At 32.2% G+C, this 20877-nt stretch overlaps 2 protein-coding genes across 2 annotated transcripts in view; one reads left to right on the top strand and one right to left on the bottom strand.

Moving 5' to 3' along the window:
* Positions 1–20877, bottom strand: part of LOC111710492 (golgin subfamily A member 4) — a 68232-nt gene that overhangs the window by 18404 nt on the left and 28951 nt on the right. The window contains exons 20-26 of the mRNA XM_023484595.1: positions 18920–18997; positions 17986–18062; positions 17108–17182; positions 14884–14998; positions 10800–10877; positions 7705–7803; positions 3014–3115 (exon numbers count right to left, since the gene is read on the bottom strand). Coding sequence (XP_023340363.1) covers positions 3014–3115; positions 7705–7803; positions 10800–10877; positions 14884–14998; positions 17108–17182; positions 17986–18062; positions 18920–18997 — 624 coding nt within the window. The remainder of the gene's footprint in view (positions 1–3013; positions 3116–7704; positions 7804–10799; positions 10878–14883; positions 14999–17107; positions 17183–17985; positions 18063–18919; positions 18998–20877) is intronic.
* Positions 7986–10892, top strand: LOC111710496 (irregular chiasm C-roughest protein). The gene is made up of 4 exons (XM_023484599.1): positions 7986–8140; positions 8426–8545; positions 8640–8874; positions 8931–10892. The coding sequence occupies exons 1-4, from the start codon at positions 8011–8013 to the stop codon at positions 10531–10533; spliced, it is 2088 nt and encodes a 695-aa protein (XP_023340367.1). The 5' UTR covers positions 7986–8010; the 3' UTR covers positions 10534–10892.

Raw genomic sequence — 20877 nt, 5'->3', positions numbered from 1 at the left:
ATAGAATAATAAATTTGCAAATATAATTTATCTTTATAAAAAAGCGCATGTTTTACTATGGCATTAATCAATATTTAGCAATATTTAGCTCAAGCTCATTTACTAAAATTAAATAGGGTCCTAATATAGCCCCTTGTAGTACTCCATACACTATTCCTGGTTCATTAAAGTTGGTTTCATGCTGGTTTATTAAGCAGAATTCTTGAACCAGAAGTTTACAATAAATCAAAACGTGTTTTGGACAACGAATCGTGGACTTTGCTTCATGGTCAGGGGGGGGGGGTTGATTTAAAAGTGTGCAATAAAAATTATTTTCAGAGTGCCTTCGGGCCAACTTGCATTTAATCTGCCTTGGCTAGACCTGCTAGTTGCAGAGTAATACATGTACTAAAAATGAATGAACCTAAAGAAAAGATGAAAAATTCTGAGAAGAACCCGCGCCGGTCAGATTCTTTTATTCTATTTTTTTAATCTTAAAGGACTAGGAGTAAGGTACACAAAGTAAAGCATAACAATACATTTCTAAGAGAATAGTCAAAAAATTAAAACCAAATATTTTTTATCTAAAAACCTTTTCACGTATTAAAAGATTTAAGAAGAGAAAGGAAGGCAATGCGGGATGGCTTTGAAGCCAATAGGGGGGGGGGGGGGGGGNTAAAAAAGATATAACAAAGTGCAAATTAATAACAAAACTTTTCACAAATTTAAAATCAATCAATCATTATCTTTCGTAGATTTCCATTCTTTAATCCTGATTTCCAATAATTTTTATATATAAATATATTTTCCTTGTTAGAATTGCAAACCTTCCCTTTAACTTTTATAAACCACAAATAAATGAGCAATAACTTGATTTAACTAATTTCAGGTATGAATGAGGTTAATAAATTTAATAATAAGGCCGGAGAAAGTCTTTGCAATTAAAACCAACTTTAAAACCAATCATTGCATTAAGTATAATTAGCAGATAAGAAATAATAATTGAAAGATTAAAAAGATAAAAATTAATTAATATTACGCCACGAGGCGCAATTAGAGGCTGTTTAAAATTACTGTAAGCGTAATTTTAAGTGACCCACCATGCAAAGAATATCAATGTTCGATTTACAACGGTACCATTCAAACCTTAACCTGAACAAAATGGAAGCTAGCGTCGTTTTTCCGACTCGAGAAGTGTAATTATTTCTGTGAATTTCTCCGTTGTGTCTTATAAGCAAGAAATACGCAAGTCACTTTTGCGGAGAGAACCAAAAATCAAAATAAACGATTTAAATAAACAAAACATGGACATCTGAGTAATACTTGATCAGAAAAACTCTATTAGGGGAACCAATGTAAATCAGGCATTTTCTTCTTTGCATGGATGGTTACATGAAATTACGTTTACAGTCCCTTTAAGAGAAGGAGGGGGGGGGGGGGTTAATGTCTATAATCATATATTATGAACGGTTTTTAATCTTGTCTATGAAGGTTTGTGTAGTTTACGAGTACATCCTTCCCAGTAATTGCTGTAGTATCCGCTATTGCTTCCTTAGTATAGATACATGGGGAATGAGTTAGGATAGGCTATAATAGGGGTGGGGGGGGGGGGAGTTGTAAATCATCAGATCTTATGAATTTAAAAAACGTTCCATTTAAATTTTTGTATGTCAAATTGTTTGCAATGGGCACAAATACTATTTGCAATTTTTGGTATTTTTGGTATTTTTGTTTCTATGGTTTTTATTGTTTTTGTTTGTTCTGTTTGTATTTTATATCATCAGTAGGTTTCCCGTGCATTTTAATTGGTTGAATGCTTATTTCTCTCATTGTAAATGTTCTTTAATTGTTTACCTTATGTTTCTGTAACCATAATTGTAAGTTTCTGTAAATCTTTTTTGTATTTTTTTGTTAATCTTTTTTGTATGTTTTTGTAAATCTTTGTTGTATGTTTATGTTTGTATGTGTCTAAGCAAGTTGTTTTTATGTTTATGTCTGTATTTTTCTGTAAAATGTTTGTTTGTTATGTAAAGGTTTGTATGTTAACGTATGCCTGTACATTTCAGTAAATATTGACATGTTTATGGAAAGGTTTGTATGTTTATGTCTGTGTGTGTCTGTACATGTTGTTTGTATGTTTATGTCTGTATGTGTCTGTACATGTTGTTTGTATGTTTATGTCTGTATGTGTCTGAAGATGTTGCTTGTATCATTGTATGTTTATGTCTGTATGTGTCTGTAAATGTTGTCTTTATGTTTTTGTCTGTATGTATCTGTACATGTTGTTATAATGTTTGTATGTTTATGCAGCTGTATGTGTCTGCATAATATATTGTTTGTATGTTTATGCCTGTATGTGTCTGAAGATGTTGCTTTTATGTTTATGTCTGTATGTGTCTTTATATGTTGTTTGTATGTTTATGTCTGTATGTGTCTGTATATGTTGTTTGTATGTTTATGTCTGTATGTGTCTGTATATGTTGTTTGTATGTTTATGTCTGTATGTGTCTGTATATGTTGATTGTATGTTTATGTCTGTATGTGTCTGTATATGTTATTATGTATGTTTATACATGTATCCTAGTGTTACTGTATATTTTAAAGCCACTAAAAGCCACATACTTCAAACACTGAATATTGGTCGTAAATACACATGCTAAATGGGGGAGGGTATAAACAAGGGGGGGGGGTAAGACCAAAGGGGAGGAGGGTTGTATCTGTGCAAACACAGCTAGTAAAGTACATTAAACTCACTAATAAAAGAATATTGGGGATGATTCATCCGCGGTGTACCGTCCCGTTTAGCCTCTGTAGTGTGAATACTGTACAAATTGCTCTATGGTCGGAATCCAGTAGGGATATCCGAAAGAGAGCATGAAACAGAAAATCAGTAGTGTCCAGAGTGGATATCAAGATTAAGCAATCGAGTTTTCAGCTCTTTTTACCTCGAAGTCGATCTGATGCTTTAATTAATAAACCGGGGTTTTCAATGCAACATGTGAGATAAAAAACTCCTGAAAGGGATATCTCCTACCTTCATGGTATCCTCCATCCTGTTCTTCTCCTGGCGCAGGTGCTCCAGGTCCTTCTGCACCTTCTCCTTCGCCAGCTGATCCTGCCGTCTGTCCTCCTGCACCTAGAATACAAAAAATATAGAAAAAACCCAGCTTAATTTTAGTTGTTAATTGATTTAAAAACAAAATTCGTATAATTTACAGAACGACAGACGAAGTTAAGTTTTTTTGCGGTGTTTTTAAAGGTCGGACCAGTCTGACGCTGAGAGATACAAAGTTAAGATTCAATTTTTTTCGGATTTAGCTTTGAATCAAAAGTTTTCACTGTGGATATCGATATCAGGCCGTAGATTTTATGCCATAAGATGTTAAGTTCCGATTTCTGTTTCCTGGGAGCAAAGAATCAAGTTGTACACGAGTATAAAAAGTAACCTGATCTGTATTTTTAAAAATATGCAAAAACAGGTTGTATAGTAAAATAGAACCATAGTCAGCAAAAAAATGAAATCAAAACAATGTGCATAACATCAAACCCTCAAAAATTTTAATTTGATCTTAAGTTATACTTTTCCAGGAGAAAATCGTTCTAAAAATTGCAAAATTTGAAAATCTCAATTTGAAAATCTCAATTTGAAAATCTCAATTTAAACATCTCAATTTGAAAATCTAAAATTGAACATCTCAATTTGAAAACCACAATTTGAAAATCTCAATTTGAACATCTCAATTTGAACATCTCAATTTGAACATCTCAATTTGAACATCTCAATTTGAACATCTCAATTTGAAAACCTCAATTTGAAAATCTCAATTTGAATATCTCAATTTGAAAACCTCAATTTGAAAATCTCAATTAGAACATCTCAATTTGAACATCTCAATTTGAAATCTCAATTTGAACCTCTCAATTTGAACATCTCAATTTGAAAACCTCAATTTGAAAATCTCAATTTGAAAATCTCAATCTGAAAATCTCAATTTGAACATCTCAATTTGAATATCTCAATTTGAACATCTCAATTTGAATATCTCAATTTGAACATCTCAATTTGAACATCTCAATTTGAACATCTCAATCTGAAAATCTCAATCTTGAAATCTTATCTCAATTGACTCTCTGAACCCTAATTTCTAACTAAATAGATGAAAATAAACATTTACGATTAGAAAAAAAGGTTCTTTGTCAAATACATTAATAAATCTAAGTATTGAAGCCACATATCAAATTATTGGTTGTAACCCCGTCAGGGGCGTATACAGGAATTTGTGAAAGATGGGGGGGGGGGCTGAACTATTTTTTAAAAACTTTTCAAGAGGGGAGGGTGTCTATTTTAGGTTGGGAACGATAGTTATCACTTTTGTAGGGAGTGTATTTACCACCTACGGCTACATCCCCTCTGGAAACGCCCCTGTAACCCCTCCTGTCCCGCCATCGGGCTTTGATCTTTTTGACCTTAAGTATTCAGTAATAGATTATTGAACTCTGGGACAGTTATAATCAGTTTTGAACATGTTCAAACAAGTTTATAAAACAGTTATAATCAGTTTAAAACATGTCCTAACAAGTTTTTAAAACAGTTATAATCACTTTTGAACATGTCGTAACAAGTTTTTAAAACTGTTATAATCAGTTTTGAACATGTCCTAACAAGTTTTTAAAACTATTATAATCAGTTTTGAACATGTTCAAATAGTTTTTAAAACAGTTTTAATCAGATTTGAACATGTTCAAACAAGTTTTTAAAACAGTTATAATCAGTTTTGTACATGTCCTAACAAGTTTTTAAAACTGTTATAATCAGTTTTGAAGATGTCCTAACAAGTTTATAAAATTGTTATAATCAGTTTTAAACGTGTCCTAACAAGTTTTTAAAGCAGTTATAATCAGTTTTGAACATGTTCAAACAAGTGTTTAAAACAGTTTTAAAAAGTTTTAAACATGTTCAAAATAGTTTTTAAAACAGTTACAAATTGTTTCGAGCATGCTTAAACAAGTTTTTAAAACAGTTACAAAAATTTTAAACCATATTCCTGCTGGGGAGGTGGGGGGGGGTTGTAATTTTACCCCACCCTGTAGGTTTTTTTTTACATAGCTCAAAAAAGTATTGGTCTGATGCTGTGGAAATTTTCTGACTTTTCCTAAATAATCATAGCCCTCCCTTTAGGTCTAAAACCGGGCTTTTATACTAACTGCCTGTGTCCTCAGGCACACTGCCTGAATGACTATTTTTTCCTGTAACAAACTAAATATTTGTTTTGACCCACTTTTAGTTGTCAGATTTTGATAATTTTTAGCTTTTTGGAAAGCCTATGACTCAAGGAAACGGATTGCACACGTTTTGCAAAGAAATTCTTGCAAATTCAAATACGTATATTTTATTATTTTTGGGACATTTTTAGTTTTGAAAACATTTTATTATATAACTGGATTTTGCAAAAAAAAATAATTTTTGCAAAGGAATTAAGTCTTTGTCACAAACTCTGATTTTCTAATCTCTATATCTTTGCAACTCAATGCCGTAGACCTTAGCCATTTCAAACTATGCATTCTGTTAGATGAAAGAATCTAAGATTGAAATATCAACGGTTGTGTAAAAAATATAGGTATCAGAAAATCAGAGCTTGTTACAAAGACTCAATTCATTTGCAATTTTTTTCTTCAGATTCTTAAAGTAGAGCATACGAGCTTTCCAATGATTTATCATTTGTCATATTTAAACATCAAACATGGGATTAAGAGGGGGGGGGCAATAGTTGCCCCCCCAAGCGTATCCTGGTTTTATAGTCCCCCAGCATTTTCAAACAGTTATAAATAGCTTCGCGGTTCAAAACAAAGAAATTGCATAAAACTATGATTTTTGCAATCCAATTTCGTAGACCTTTGATATTTCAAACTATGAAATCTGTTAGATAACATAATCTAAGCTTGAAATATCAAAGGTTTACATAATTAGGTTGCTAAGATGGACTGTTGGGAAAACTTGGTTTGTGGCTACAACTCAGTTCCTTTAAAAATGGCAATGTTTTAAATAGTTTTGAATTGTTTTAAACAGATATAAATATGTTTTTAAAGATTTAAATATATTTTAAATAGATTTGATATGTTTCAAACATGTAATTCAGAATTTTAAAAAATTTCCCGAAGCTTTCCAGTTAAAACGTTAAAGCCTAATTTAGAATGTTTTAAAACAGTGGTTTGTGGATAAAATTTTATCTCAATTTAGTAGATTCAAATTGAAAACTTTAGAACTACCTAATACTGAAAAAACAGAGAAAATAGACAGGAAAAAGAGACAACAAAAAATGGGTATGCCATTTTTGCTAAACCTATAAAATCGTTTAGTGCAAGATGCCCTTCGATTCACACTTTCAACGCATCTGAATGCATATTGTCCATTGCACAATGTACACACCAAATATGTACACAGCATATAGATATATGATAATAGCGACTATCTCAATAAAAAGTTGAATATTGAATTTGAACTGTATAGTATATATGCATGGAATTGGTCTATAGTCTATACAACTCTTCTGCATGCGGAATGTACAAAAAAGTTTTAACTCAAGGTCGACCATATACTGTACAATGTACGTACTACGTACGTTGTTCATTAATAATCTAAATACATCAGAGTCCAGATTTAATATATTTTTAGGAACAGATACATTTAAAATTTTAAAAAAATTAAATATTTTTTTTGAACATACTGCACAATAATAAGGTGCCTAGATAGGAAGTGTAGAGACTCAAGGCAGTATATGAGTCATGCAGTTAGGGAGGATGGGGGGGTGAGTTAGATGGAAGACATGATTTTTATTTAACAAGGTCGATAAATAACCTTTCACAACGCTAAAAAACCAGATAATTTGGGATTAAAAAAAATCAAACATTGGGAGGGGCGGGGAGTTTTTAAAAGAACTCTAAAATTAGGAATATTTATGCATAAAAACCAATTTAACTATGGTTCACCATTTTGAACAAATTATGTCTAATACCATTATGATACTTTTTAAAAAATCATTAAAAATATGATATCATATCCAAATTTTTAAATTGTGAAAGCTCAAATCATATCCAAAAGAGTCAGAATGTTGGAAAAAGAATTTAGTCCCGTCACAAACTGTAGTTTTATAATCCCTATATCGTTGCAACCTAATTTCGTAGATTTTAGATATTTCAAACTTAGATTCTGCTAGATTAAATAATCTGATATTATGATATCAAAGTTTTAAATCAGACATAACGATTATAAAATTTGAGTTTGTGGAAAAGACTCGATTGCTTTCTGTCAAAATAATCTTAGCTTTGTTCTGTCAGAAAACTTAGTTTTCGTGTTAACATTTATTTTTATTTTTAATGGAGATAAAAAACTAAATAAACCTTTTTAAAAGATTTGATATATTATGTTATCAATTGTATTGGAATGTGTTTTGAGCAAAACATATTTATAAAACCCCGTATAAACCAAGAGCAACAACTTGTTCCTTATATTGTCGCCCTCATAGATATTTTAGAGCGTGTTCCTGGTAAAAACTTAATGTTTTTATACTTATTTTCAAAAAGTTGAACAGTTTCTTTAAAACCCTTAAAATAATTTAATTGTACAATGTAAATACCATCGCTAGCTCCAGATGCTCAATGTCATGCCAGACAGACAGACAGACAAACAGAGATTACAACTTTATATCTCTAGATACTTGTACATACCATCGCAAGCTCTGCATCAAATTTTCTTTGTTTCTTCTCCAGCAATGAATTCCTACTGGTCTGCTCTTCTAGTAACAACCTCAGGTCATTCATCTCACCCTACACAAGATGGCATATTATTATCCTTAAAAATAAACATTAGACAAATATATTTGTTATTAAAAGAATATGTTTGTGATAACCCAACCCCTCCCCTATATATTCAATCCCCTGGGTTCCTATCAAACCTGTGAAACTCAACACTATCAACACCTCAGTCTAGCACAGATCAGTTCCTAGCGTGCAGTGTACAGTGTACAGTGTACAATGATTATAATGCAGTACCGTGATAAACTATTCCTGCTCCTTGTACAGGTTCAACTTCTCAATGGTGTCCAGAGATTCATCACAGAACCCTCCGATGCAACAGCTTTCATTGGAGATACAAAAATCTTAGGTAACTCTATTTAAACCTAGAACCTCCATATCTTTATTTACAAAACAGTGCAATGCAGTTTCAGGAGGAAATCAGCTTGTTTGTTTACATTCCTCTAGAAAACTAGGTAAAGGGAATTCTGCGGTACATTTCTTGTATTGGTCTTTATTTATTTAAATTTCCCAGCCACTAATAAACACAATTTAATGATGGTTTGATATAAATAACTTAACGATGTTAAAACTATAACCCATACATTGATAGTCAAGCTTTTTTCAAACATGTTATAAAATTAGCTTTGTGCAGTTTGCAAGGTGGAAGATCGACAGGGTGAAGTACAATGGACAAAGGATGGTTTTGGGTTGGACGTTACCAGAGATCTCTCCGGATATCCAAGATACAAGATGATTGGCGCAGATTCAGCAGGGATTAAGTATACGCTAATCAAAGCTTTTGGAAATAGAAAAAAAAATACAAGTAAACTTTTCTTAGCGTAAATGAATTTACTTTTCTTTTACAGGAGAATACAGCTTGGAGATTAGTAATATCCAGATTGATGATGATGCTATATATGAATGCCAGATCCTTGCAACAAATGTTCTTCCTTCCATGAGATCAAAATCAGCTACAATAAATGTTCTAGTGCCTCCAAACCCCCCATTGATTTTGAATGGAAATGCTCTGAACACAACTGAGGATACAGAAATCAGCCTTGAATGTTATTCATCAGGAGGACGGCCAGAAGTTAAAATCAGGTAGAAAATTTATATTACCCAATTAAAATATTTTCTCCTAGAAAATGATTTTTTAGATGGTTGAATCAGGACAATACTACAGTTGAGAACTCTAATATAACAGATGGCAGTCAGACACTGCCAGATGGGAAAAGGATGACTGTAACTTCTGTTATCAGGTTCAATGTGACAAAGGCTAATGACAATTCAGATATAATATGTGAAACTTCTAGTGATGCGTTAGATACACCATTAAGAGCATCAATTACTTTAAACATCAAGTATGCCCCTGTGGTGACGGTAACAGTAGAACCTGCAGAAATATTTGAGGGGGATAAAGTGACTTTTACCTGTGCTGCCACTAGTAACCCAGCAGTGAAATCTTATCTTTGGTTTAGTAATAATGTTCCTCTAATTGGAAGTCAAACTGAGAAATATGAAATAGAAAGCATTGGAAGGGCCGAGCACAATGTTGAAGTAAAGTGCCAAGTGAGAAATCTAGAAGGTAAAGTTGGAGATGCTTCAGTAAAGCCAAAAGTTAACTACAAACCAATATTTACCCAGACTCCGTCTGATGTTTCAGATGATAAGGGGGTAAAGGTCACATTGAAATGTAAGGCTGATGGCTTTCCAAAGCCAACTTATATCTGGTATAGAAATGGAAATGTGAATCATGTTGTTGGAGATAAACAATCTCTAGATATAACAATTGATGAAAGTTCCATTGGTAAATATTACTGCAGAGTTTCAGTCACAGGATTTGAAGAAATCTCAACGTCTGCAATAATCTACATGAAAGGACCCCCTAACATCTTGAATAAAGAATCCCAAGCTTCTCAGATAGGCAAAGAGGGTGATACTGCTCAACTGGTTTGTGATTCATTTGCCATACCATCTCCAACGAAAGTAAGCTGGTATGTGGATGGCAAAGCTGTTGATGGAGCATCAGCAAAATATGGTGTTGATCAAACTGCTAAAGCAGATGGGGTAGTAAGTACATTATCAGTAAAAAAAAGCACCCATGATGATTTCACAGAATACAAGTGTGACATTGAAAACTCCTATGGGACAGATTCTGCAACATTCACATTGGTAAAAGAGGTGGTTCCTTCAATTATTCTTCCTGTAATTGTAGGAACTCTTCTTGGAGCTGTCCTCCTTATGTCAGCATCTCTAACAGTTTTATACATCATCAGATGGAGGAGGGAGAAGGATGAGCAGAGCATTGATACAGATTCAACATCTGACCTGGGATCAGAAATGAGTGATGCCAGTAGATATACTATTGATAGCACTGAATCCCAAACTCTTTCGGAACCTTACAGTGCAGGACCTTTTAGTTCAGGGATGTCTAGTGAATCCTACCACCCAAGGGTCCCTCAGCCCAAAAAACCAGTTAGAGGTGTTATTTCTCCTGGGCCCTACTACAGAGACATGATTTCTCCATCCTTGCCATCTCCTCCACCATTCCTATCACCCCCCATAGCCCCACCACCTCCACCAAGAAGAGCAATATCTCCTCTGCCAAAATCCCGAACAGGAATATCAGGAAGAACCATGTCTAATACATATCTTCAACAATCAAGATCTAAATACTACTCTTCTCAACCCAGAGCAAACTATTTCTCTCAACAGCCTGTTCATGTAATGCCATCAGATGACTTAGCAACAGCAGTATAACAATTCAAATTAAAATGTTTAACCTTGTACAATGTTACCCACAAGTTTGTTTGGCAAGTAAGGAAACAAGTTTAAAGTTGCAGGGAATCATGAATATAATGTAACAGACACCTTGAATTCCATACAACCGCCTCTGAAGTCTCATAAAGGTTAACACTATAATTTAAAAATGGAATCTTTAAACTTCAAGACTTACATTCATAGTTTTTAATTTTTGTCACTAAAACTCATACTTATTGTGATGATCTTTTGAAAAAAATCTTTACCTGAATTTTCTGCGTTTTTCTTTTCCATTGGGCTCCCACCTGCCGCTGTTCGTCCACCTCTTCATAGGCATCATTTAACTAGAAATAATAAATATTTAGACAAAACTCACTTTTAAGTCATGTGTAGCTTTTTTTGGTTATTTGAAATTAAAAGGTCTAAATAATAATTATATAACAAAACTAAATGAACAATGAACATAAAAATCTGAACATTTACATATGCATTGTCAGTTAATGTACCATTGATAAACTTTACAATTGTACAACTTGAACAGAGAACTATGACAGCATGCTTAGAATTGATTAGTTGCCAAAAGAAAGAAACTTGCAAATACCCAACCCACAAGCCAGAGTAGGTTTGTGCAATGGAGGAGTTTAATTGAAATAAAATGAGATGTCACTCCCAGGCAACCTATCACAAGATGATGGAAAGGTGTGGAAAGGGGGGGGGGAAATGGATATCCTTAAAAATTAGGTGTTTAAAAAAATTTCAAATATTTTTTAACAATTTAAAAAAAAAATTTGTATAAAAAGATAATTACTAAATTATACAAAATTATCTTCATTGTGTTACAGTATTTCTAATTTTTCCCACTTTGGGATTCTTGGGATTTTATTTGAATATTATAATTGTAAGTTGGTGATAATTTAACCCTGAAGTAAAATTTATGTAAAATGTTAATAATTCATGAAAATACTATGCTGGCATACTTGGAAAGGCTGGCCTTATATGGCAGGGGAAAAAGAAGGGCTGAATTTGGTACTAAGTTTAAGGGGGGAGGAGGGGGTTAAAGTCAGAATACTAATGAAAGGGCAAAAGAATTGGGAAAGGGCAATTTAAAACAGAATAAAAAGCGAATAAATTAAAGTATAATTACATAAAAGAAAAAATGAGATAGTAGGAGGGTGGGTGGAATGAACAACCATTATACATTTACTTATGCATATCAGATTCTAATTATTTACTATTATTTGAGTTCAGATCCTTAGATGTAATGAGAGATTAAGAAGCTGTGTAGAGTAGGGAACGGGAGAGAAGGGGCAGGAAAGTTTATGAAGGAAGGGGGGAGAAGGGACAGGCAAGTTTAGGAGGGAAGGGGAAGAAGGGGCAGAAAAGTTTAGGAAGGAAGGGGGAGAAGGGGAAGACAAGTGTAGGAGGGAAGGGGAAGAAGGGACAGGAAAGCTTAGGAGGGAAGGGGAGAGAAGGGAAGACAAGTTTAGGATGAGGAAAGGGGAATAAAAACTATAAAAGAATAATTAATGTCTGTCATTCTATACTGTTGAGCTTTGTCGACATGCTACAAGACTTGATTCAAACAATTGAATTTTAAGATATGCATAAAGGATAAAATGCTTGAATCCTAAACTATGGCCTGCAGGCAACAATTCAGGAGAAAAATAGTTCCAAACTTAAATTCAAGGTTTGAGTTAGTGCCTATAAAACCTATATGCAGGGAAGGGAACCTGCTAATATTATGAAAATACAGATTAAATACAATTTATAGCAGTTCCTAAAATGTACATTTCATAGCGTTAAAGTGAGAACAAACATGATGAACTAAGCTGGAACCTTTTAAATAAATAGATTTAGATAATTCTAATCCAGGGTTTAAACCTTTCTTTACATTATTAATAAATATCGATCCCTCATTGTCGGTCGAAATTTTGGAAGTTTAATCAATAATATCTTGAACATTTGAACGTTTATAAATCTCATGAACTTTAAAATTTAAAAGTTTTTATCTCCGACTCGACGCAGCCAACAAAAGACAACTTAACATTTGGATCCTTTTATTTAAAGAAAATCAGGTTGTTATTAAAGTCTCATCATTTGAGGGAACCCTACATTCTGACACCTATAAAAGTCGTCTTCCCCAATGATTAGTTGATTGATATTAGTTAGAAATGATTAATTGAATTTCCAATATGGCGGACTGGTGCTGGGTAAACATAAAACGTTTAAGTTCACAATCATTAAACACAACTCAGACAAGCGGCAACATTTTTTTAAGATCTATTAATTTAAAAATATTTCCGGCAAGAAATTATAAATCAAGTGGAACAGCAAGACGACATAAAATCAATCTAAATTTTGCCTTTTCAATTTAGTTTTTGTGTGAAAAGTATGAAAAAGTGTGGACAAACTTACCAATTTTCATTTTCAACTTTTCAAAAATAAAAAATTGGGCATCACCTCCGGAGTCCGGACCATATTGATACTTTCATAGATAGCACTGATATGCTTTATTTTTTAATACCAATCCCTTTAATACTGTTTGTTTAAATAAATAAGGAAAAGGTAAGGAGGAGTAAGAGGGTAGGCAGCGAGATTAGTTTAAACCAATTTTAGAATAGATAAATCAAGCAAAGGAAGGGCAACTTAAAAGAAACATGCCAACTATGAATTTAGATCTAATTGTTCAAAAGTTACCACCATCAGGTTACTAAGATTTAGGGATTAATACCAATATCATTGCAACCTGATAGTTTGATAGTTATTTGAAAAAGCAGAATTTATAGTTTAAACATGAATTGTCTACGACATTAAATTGCAAAGATCTAAGGATGAGAAAAGTAAATCTGGTTTTAAAATCATGTACTTTCTTAAAAGGGACTGTAAGTGTAATTTCAAGTGACCTTCCATGCAAAGATAGCAATGCCCGATTTACAACAATACCCTTAAAACCTTAACTACTTAACTACAGAAGAAAAAGCGCAAATAAAAATAAACAATTTAAAGAAACAAAAACATGGCTATCATTATCTAGTTCAAACTTGATCAGACAAAGGTACCGCTGTCTATGTAAATCGGGCATTGCCCTTGCAATTACGCTTACAGTCCCTTTGATTGACCCTCCTCAATTAAAGTTTGCTTGAATGGGCGGAGCTGGTTAAAGGTTGAGTGGGTGTGAAGGGAGTGTAGAGGGCGGTGTGAATCATGAAATTACATCGTCTAGTGGGAGGAGGGGGGGGGGGTATGTAAATTCTTTAATTCAAGTTGAAAGAAACTTATTGCAATAATATATAAAAAGAGTTTTTAATTGCGTGCTTGTGATGTATAATGATTAGCCCTGTAGATTGGAGTACACACACATGTTAAACAAATAGAACCAAGATCGTCGTTGTTTTATGTTGTAGCAGGGTTTGTAGATGATGGGTAAACCTTCTCGTTTAACTATTCCAATCGTTTTAAAACATTTAATTTGTTTAAGCTTTCAAACACACCCAGAGGCCGAGTTTAAAGAATTAGAGCCGCGGCTTAAATTTGAGACGCGGCTCAAATGGTTGGTTCCACATAAGATTTTATTCAATATTTCAAGATTTAAACCGGCGTTCAAATGAACCAGGTTTTTGGTGGATTTGAGACGCGGCTCAAATTCAATAAATTCTGACGCAGGAAAATTTTAAATTGTATTTTTCTAGTTGTTTTGTTAACACTACGTTAATAATGTTACGGTCTTAAAAAACTTATAAGATCTTTTTCAATCCGCATGAAAATTAAACATTTTAGTATTAGATCCAGTCAGGCATATTGGCTTGGACATCGGGTATTATATTGGATTAGTGTAAGTATAATCAATCTTAAAGATAAAACCTAAAAGCTCAAAACAATTGAATGCAAAAAAGTGATAACAAGCCTGTCCATATGGGCGAAAACCCAGGTCCCCTAGGTTACCCTTATTTCCAGGTGTCCATTTTAAGTTAAATGTCATTAGTAATGAATTAAAAAATTTATAATTTTTTTCTTAATACCGGTTTATTAGGGGGTGAACAACGATGAATACTTAAATTACTTACTTAAATTCAAGTTGAAAGAAACTTATTGCAATAATATATAAAAAGAGTTTGTAATTGCGTGCTTCTGATGTATAATGATTAGCCCTGTAGTTGGGACTACATACCACTCTGGGGCGTTAGAGGGGGGGGGGCGGGGTAATTAAAAACTCAAAGTTAACCTCCAAAACGCCCCTGTGTCAATTCACTATTGCTACCCTAAATGAAGCATATATTTGACTGCTTACTCTGAGCAAACTAATAAAGGTTAGGAAATGAAATTAAGTTAAATTTAAAACAATTTTCAGACCTTTTTCTCGAGCTGTTTCTTGAGCATACCAAGCTGCTCGAGGTCGTCTTCATGCTGCTGGGCCATCATCTTCTTAATGTGATCCATATCCTTCACAGCTCTCTCATACTTTACTCTAGATAGATTTAGATATGTAGATAGATAGATAAATATATATACAAATAGATGGATATATATAGATAGAGATGGATAGATAGATAAAAGATAGATAAATAGATAGATAGAGAGAAAGATAGATCTATATCCTTCATAGCTCTATCATACTTTGCTCTAGATAGATAGATAGATAGATAGATAGATAAATAGATAGATAAATAGATAGATAGTTAATCTTTGCTCGAAATAAAGCAAGAATATGCTCTGAAGATGGTTAAATAAACCGAAAATTTGGTAAAAAGAGTTTTTGTTTCACAGATTTGAGAGTGTTAGATTTAGAAGAATTGTAGATAGATTGATAGATATGTATCCTTCATAGCTCTCTCATACTTTACTCTAGATAGATGGATAGATAAATAGATAGATGGATAGATAGATATATGTAGATAAGGGTGATTGTTTGATAAATATACTGAATACTAGATCTAAGCTAGATAGATGAATAGATAGATAGATAGATAGATAGACAGATAGATAGATAGATAGATAGATAGATAGATAGATAGATAGATAGATAGATAGACAGATAGACAGATAGATAGATAGATAGATAGATAGATAGATAGATAGATAGATAGATAGATAGATAGATAAATAAATAGATAGATAGATAGATAGATAGATTTATTTATTTAGAGGAAAGGTTGATTGTTTTGATGAATATACTGAATACTAGGATTAGATCTAGGTTGAATAGATGAATAGATAGATAGATAGATAGATAGATAGATAGATAGATAGATAGATAGATAGATAGATAGATAAATAGATAGATAGATAGATAAATAGATAGATAGATAGATGGATAGATAGATATAAAGATAGATAGATAGATAGATAGATAGATATATAGATAGATAGATATATAGATATATAGATAGATAGATATATAGATAGATAGATAGATAGATAGATAGATAGATAAATATATGTAGGAAAGGTTGATAGTTTTGATGAATATACTGAATACTAGGATATGTAGATCTAGGCTGGATAAAAGGAAGGTGTGCGTGCACAATATTCAATCTATGCATCCATCCTTCTAGGGGTAGAATGTCATTGCATTGTGCATATATATACACGCGTCAGAATATACAGGGTGTCTCAATAAACGACAATATATCATACTATTTTTTAAGATGTTTATTTCAAATATTTAATACTTTTTTTGTAGAACATCCTGTAAATTCAGGGTTACAATTACAAAGACAGACACAACAACATAATTTAATAAAATTTTCCTTTTAATCATGATTAAAAATCGACTATTAAAACCAAACATGTATTAATTGATGTGAAACAGATAACACGAAGAAAACCTTTCAACAATATAAATGTGTTGTCATTGTGCCAGTTTAATATGTCCTAAAAAAGACTTTTAATTATTTTGAAAATTATTTTTTTACTGTTAGTTACAGGGTGTCCTACGAAACATGACAGTAGCAAGACGACTTGAAAGTCGTCTTTGATGTTTGAATTTATTTGTGACATTCAGTCGTCAGCCTACTTTAACATGAATGATTCTGAAAACAATTTTCACATAATTTTTCTGTCTCTGTCATTTTCGAAAAGCGGGTTTTTGTGCTTTCAATATTACCGGAGATATTAAGAATTTTGTTCAGATTTCAATTTTGTTAAATAAAATAAAAATTGTCGAAATCTGAAAGAAATTCCTCATATCTCGGCAATATTGAAAGCACTAAAAAGGTAGACCACATTGGTAGGACTAGGGGTATTTTGTGATTATTATCTCTAGAATTTTACTTCTAAAATTAGGTTGGCGAATAAATGCAGCAAATTATATCAAAAAGCAAGACGACCTTCAACTCGTCTTGGTCCTGTATATTTGATTAAATAGATTTCCAGGATAATAGGACGGACAGAAGGACAGAGGAACAGAATTTCCGCCAAAAGGAGGACTAAGTGCACCTCACATAGTTTTACTAAGCCCAATCAGTGTGTTCGAAAAATCGAACTGTTCAAATTGTACTTTTTTAGTTTTACAAAGAAATAAAGGATAAATACAAAAGGTGAATAAACAGGATAAATGGATCAAATCAATGAATACCTGTATACTCCCCCATCTCCATCCTCTAATCCATTGATATCCAGTGCTCTAGAGTGCATCAGTTCTAGTTCATACCTAATAAAATTAATCATACAGTCGTCGTTGCATGTATCACTATAATAAAGACGACTTTAGATTTAATTTTGATTCTTATAAAGCTGTTAAACAGCATGGATACACATAAACATAGAAGTCAAGAGAAGCTGTCAAATAAAAAAGCTTCTCTTTGATTACTGGTAAACTTGTAGTTCGAAAAAACTTGTTGACAATTAAAACTAAAATAAAAAAGTTTAATAATTAAAAATTTGTATAAGTAATTTTTAAAAAACTGTGGAATGTCGTTATTGTTTATACTTTTGCAATATGAAATGATTTTTTCTGTTATATTTCTATAGTACAGTGAGAACCAGAAAAATTTGGAATAGGAAGACTACAATAAAGCAATAATTAAGTGTATTTGTTACAAAGAAATTTTTTTATTTATTATTGTTTTTAAATAACTTTCCGAGTAAAATAGGCCTGTTTGAAAAAGTTATACTCATTTTTTTATGAGAATTTTATCCGACCTTTCATAATTAAGTGAGTGACAATTAACTAGTGTTTCCAACGCAAGTGGATTTTACTTGTGTGCTATTGCGAGCCCTCAAAATTCCACGCAATTGCGCACAACTCCGCACAACGGAATTCCGATAGGAAACGGCCTACAATTAACTCATAATTTAATCTATATCTTAACCACTTGAATTCTTTAAAACTATCTAGCAAAGGGAAAATTAAATATTAATTGTAAAAATATATCAATTAATTCGGCAAAATGTAGAAATGATCAAACAACTCGTTTTAAAAACTGACAAGAACTAAAAATCTTTATGGGCTACCTTTCTGCATTTGAATTTAGAGTTTTATTCCTGGAGATTAGATCTGCCTTTTCCCGTTCCAATTTCATCCTCTCCGCCTTAACAAATACAATTTAATTATTTTTTGTGACGGAAGACGACATTTGAGTTAACCGAAACCAAAATCAAGAAATGAAGACGACTTTATGTCGTAGTAATAATATGGAAATAAAGACGACTTTTAAATGCAATAATAAAGAGACATGTAAAACAACTTTAGAAGGAGTGTCAAGACTCTAATCCTTTGTCATAAAATATATGGAATAATTTACTCCAACAAAGCTCCTTATCTTTCTATGAAATAAGAAAAATAGTTAAATACTTATTTTGAGAAGACGACATTTACAGACATAGTATAAAAAGGAAAAATGATGTTAAGTACTGTTTTCTCCAATATACAGGGTTACCCACAAAAGGTGAAAACCAGTAAACTCTGGAATAGGAAGACGAATTATGACTTTAAATACTCCAATATGCATGGGATGCAAAACTTGTGCAGTGTAAATAGACCCATTTAACTTTATTTGTGATGTAAAGTGTCTATTAAACTATTTGCTTTGTAACAACATCAAATACAATTAAAAATTGCTATAAAGTCGTCTTCCTTTTTCAGGTTTTCTGGTTATTACTGTATGAGACTTCATAGACTACTACGAAATTATCCCAGTTTGTTTTCTTATATTCAATGGTTCTTTGCAATTGCTGAATCAATAAATGAGTGATTAAATGGTTCAATTTAAGGAAAAAAAGACTTAATTAGCATCGGAAAAATCATATTTTATGAGTTTCAGGTCGTCTTTACAGTCTCATTCTTTGTGTGTAACCCTGTATTTAATCAATCCTAGTTTTGAAAGGGAAAGGTTTATGTTTATGTGAATGCAGAAGACGACATTGTAACGGCTCTCGGTACGCTTACCTGTTCTGTTTCTAATCTCTCCGTAGCTATTGTTGAAGCATTCTGCTCCTCAGTTAAATCAGCTGTCATCTCGCTCAACTAAATAAATGCAAAGTTTAAAGAGGGGTCAACTTCTCTTCCACCTCTAGTAGTTAACTAGAGAAGTGGTTCAACGAGGTCTACGTAGTTCAACTACTCCTAAAAAATTCATTAAATCTAGTCACATTAAAATCAAAACAAAACCAACCAAAAAAAAATATGTGAATTTCTAGTGCATGCAGTATAAACGGAAAGAAGCATCAAACAAAATACAATTTTTTTTTATTATTTTAGTCAATTTGTAATAATTGCTTATACTGATTTTGATATGTTAAAAAATATTGCCGTACAAGTAATACCAAATTACCGTGTATCTAAAAAGCTTACAGAGTTTGGGTTTTCCAAAGTGTGGCCTATAGTCGTTTTTTCAATCCTGAATCTATGAATACCTCAGTCAAGTTTGAGAGGAGAAAAAAACGAGTAAACCACTTTAAAGCAATATTATTATTTAGAATTTTATCGTAACAATGTAGAAAAAAATCAATTGGACAAAAACAGTTTTTGTTTTGTTATTAAATCTATTAACTAATTGATATAATTTTTAATTATTTTTTACAAGTAAAAAGGCGTGCACATAACTCATTACAAATGTTGTATTTAGAATGCATAATGGCAATCAGCTGTCCATGCATACAATAGTATACATATATTATATATAAAATACATTTCTACATAAAATATTCTGTTTTAAGGCCGAATGACTTTATTGTACATTTTAGTGAATTTAAAAACATACTAAAAATATATCTATAAGTACAAACTCTCTAAACAAATATATTTATATACTTTATATATTTTTATTTTGAAGAAAATACTTATGTAGAAAGGTTGCTAAACTACCTATCGCCGGTTCAAATCCTTAATCACTAATTCGAATTTAAAGATTCATGAGAATTACAATCGGTAATTCAGAATTTAAGCCGACATGGCGGTAGAGTACAGTTGACTTCTTTCTGTATTTCTTGAGTCCCTCTGTATATATATTAATACAATAATTCAATAATGTGTTTTTATTTTTCCATCATTCCTATGTGAGAAGTTTGATTCTAAATTCTAAATTCTAGGGTCTAAACTGTTTTTCCAACTATGTGTAATTTTTGCCAGTTATACCACTAAGAATTTCTAAAAAACCGAAAGTATGCTACCAAAAAGCTTCCATTTGTTCTATCCATAAAACATTCTATATTTGATACTCTAATTGTATCAGAATTTGAAAATTACCCTATGTCTAATATGCCTGATTTCTCTTCCAACAGATACTTTTGGAAAACTCAATCCATCAAAACTTGAGGAGAGCTGATAATAGTAGAAATTGTAATAAACATAATTTATTTTTGTTTGTTTTTTAAATGTTATTTTTTATCTTAAATTAATAAATATCTATTTTATGTAGAGGTTAGTAGTAGTAGCCATAGCCCTGGGTTTAACTTAAAGCATATTTCACAGCCAAAAACCCCACAGCTTTAAAGCATAACATTTATGTAAAACATTTAAACCCGGTACCATTAGGTTGGAATTGTTGCAACTGCTCTTCAGCGAAGTGCAACAGCTTTTAAATCCCTAAAAAGTCAACAAAGTTTACTTATAAATCATAAGAGACAGTTTTAAAAGTGTCAAAGTAAACAAATTATATAATTCGAACAGTCTTGAATGTTTTTATAAACACGGCCGTCAAGTTTGTTTGTAAAGGACGTGCCCACTGGAAAATTTTGCACTTTTTGCTGCTTTTCTGCAACCTTGAAAGAGTGCAGAATGTGCTTAATTCCTGCAATATTTTTGCAGTTTACACACTCACAATTTATGGGATCAGGAAAGTATGCAAAAATCCATAAATTGTAAACGGTGTAAAATTTGTTGCAACAACTTACTTCATCTCCTGA

The sequence above is a fragment of the Eurytemora carolleeae genome, unplaced genomic scaffold (assembly GCF_000591075.1).
Source record: "Eurytemora carolleeae unplaced genomic scaffold, Eaff_2.0 scaffold912, whole genome shotgun sequence".
Classification (NCBI taxonomy): domain Eukaryota; kingdom Metazoa; phylum Arthropoda; class Copepoda; order Calanoida; family Temoridae; genus Eurytemora; species Eurytemora carolleeae.
This window is presented reverse-complemented; position numbering and strand designations above follow the sequence as displayed.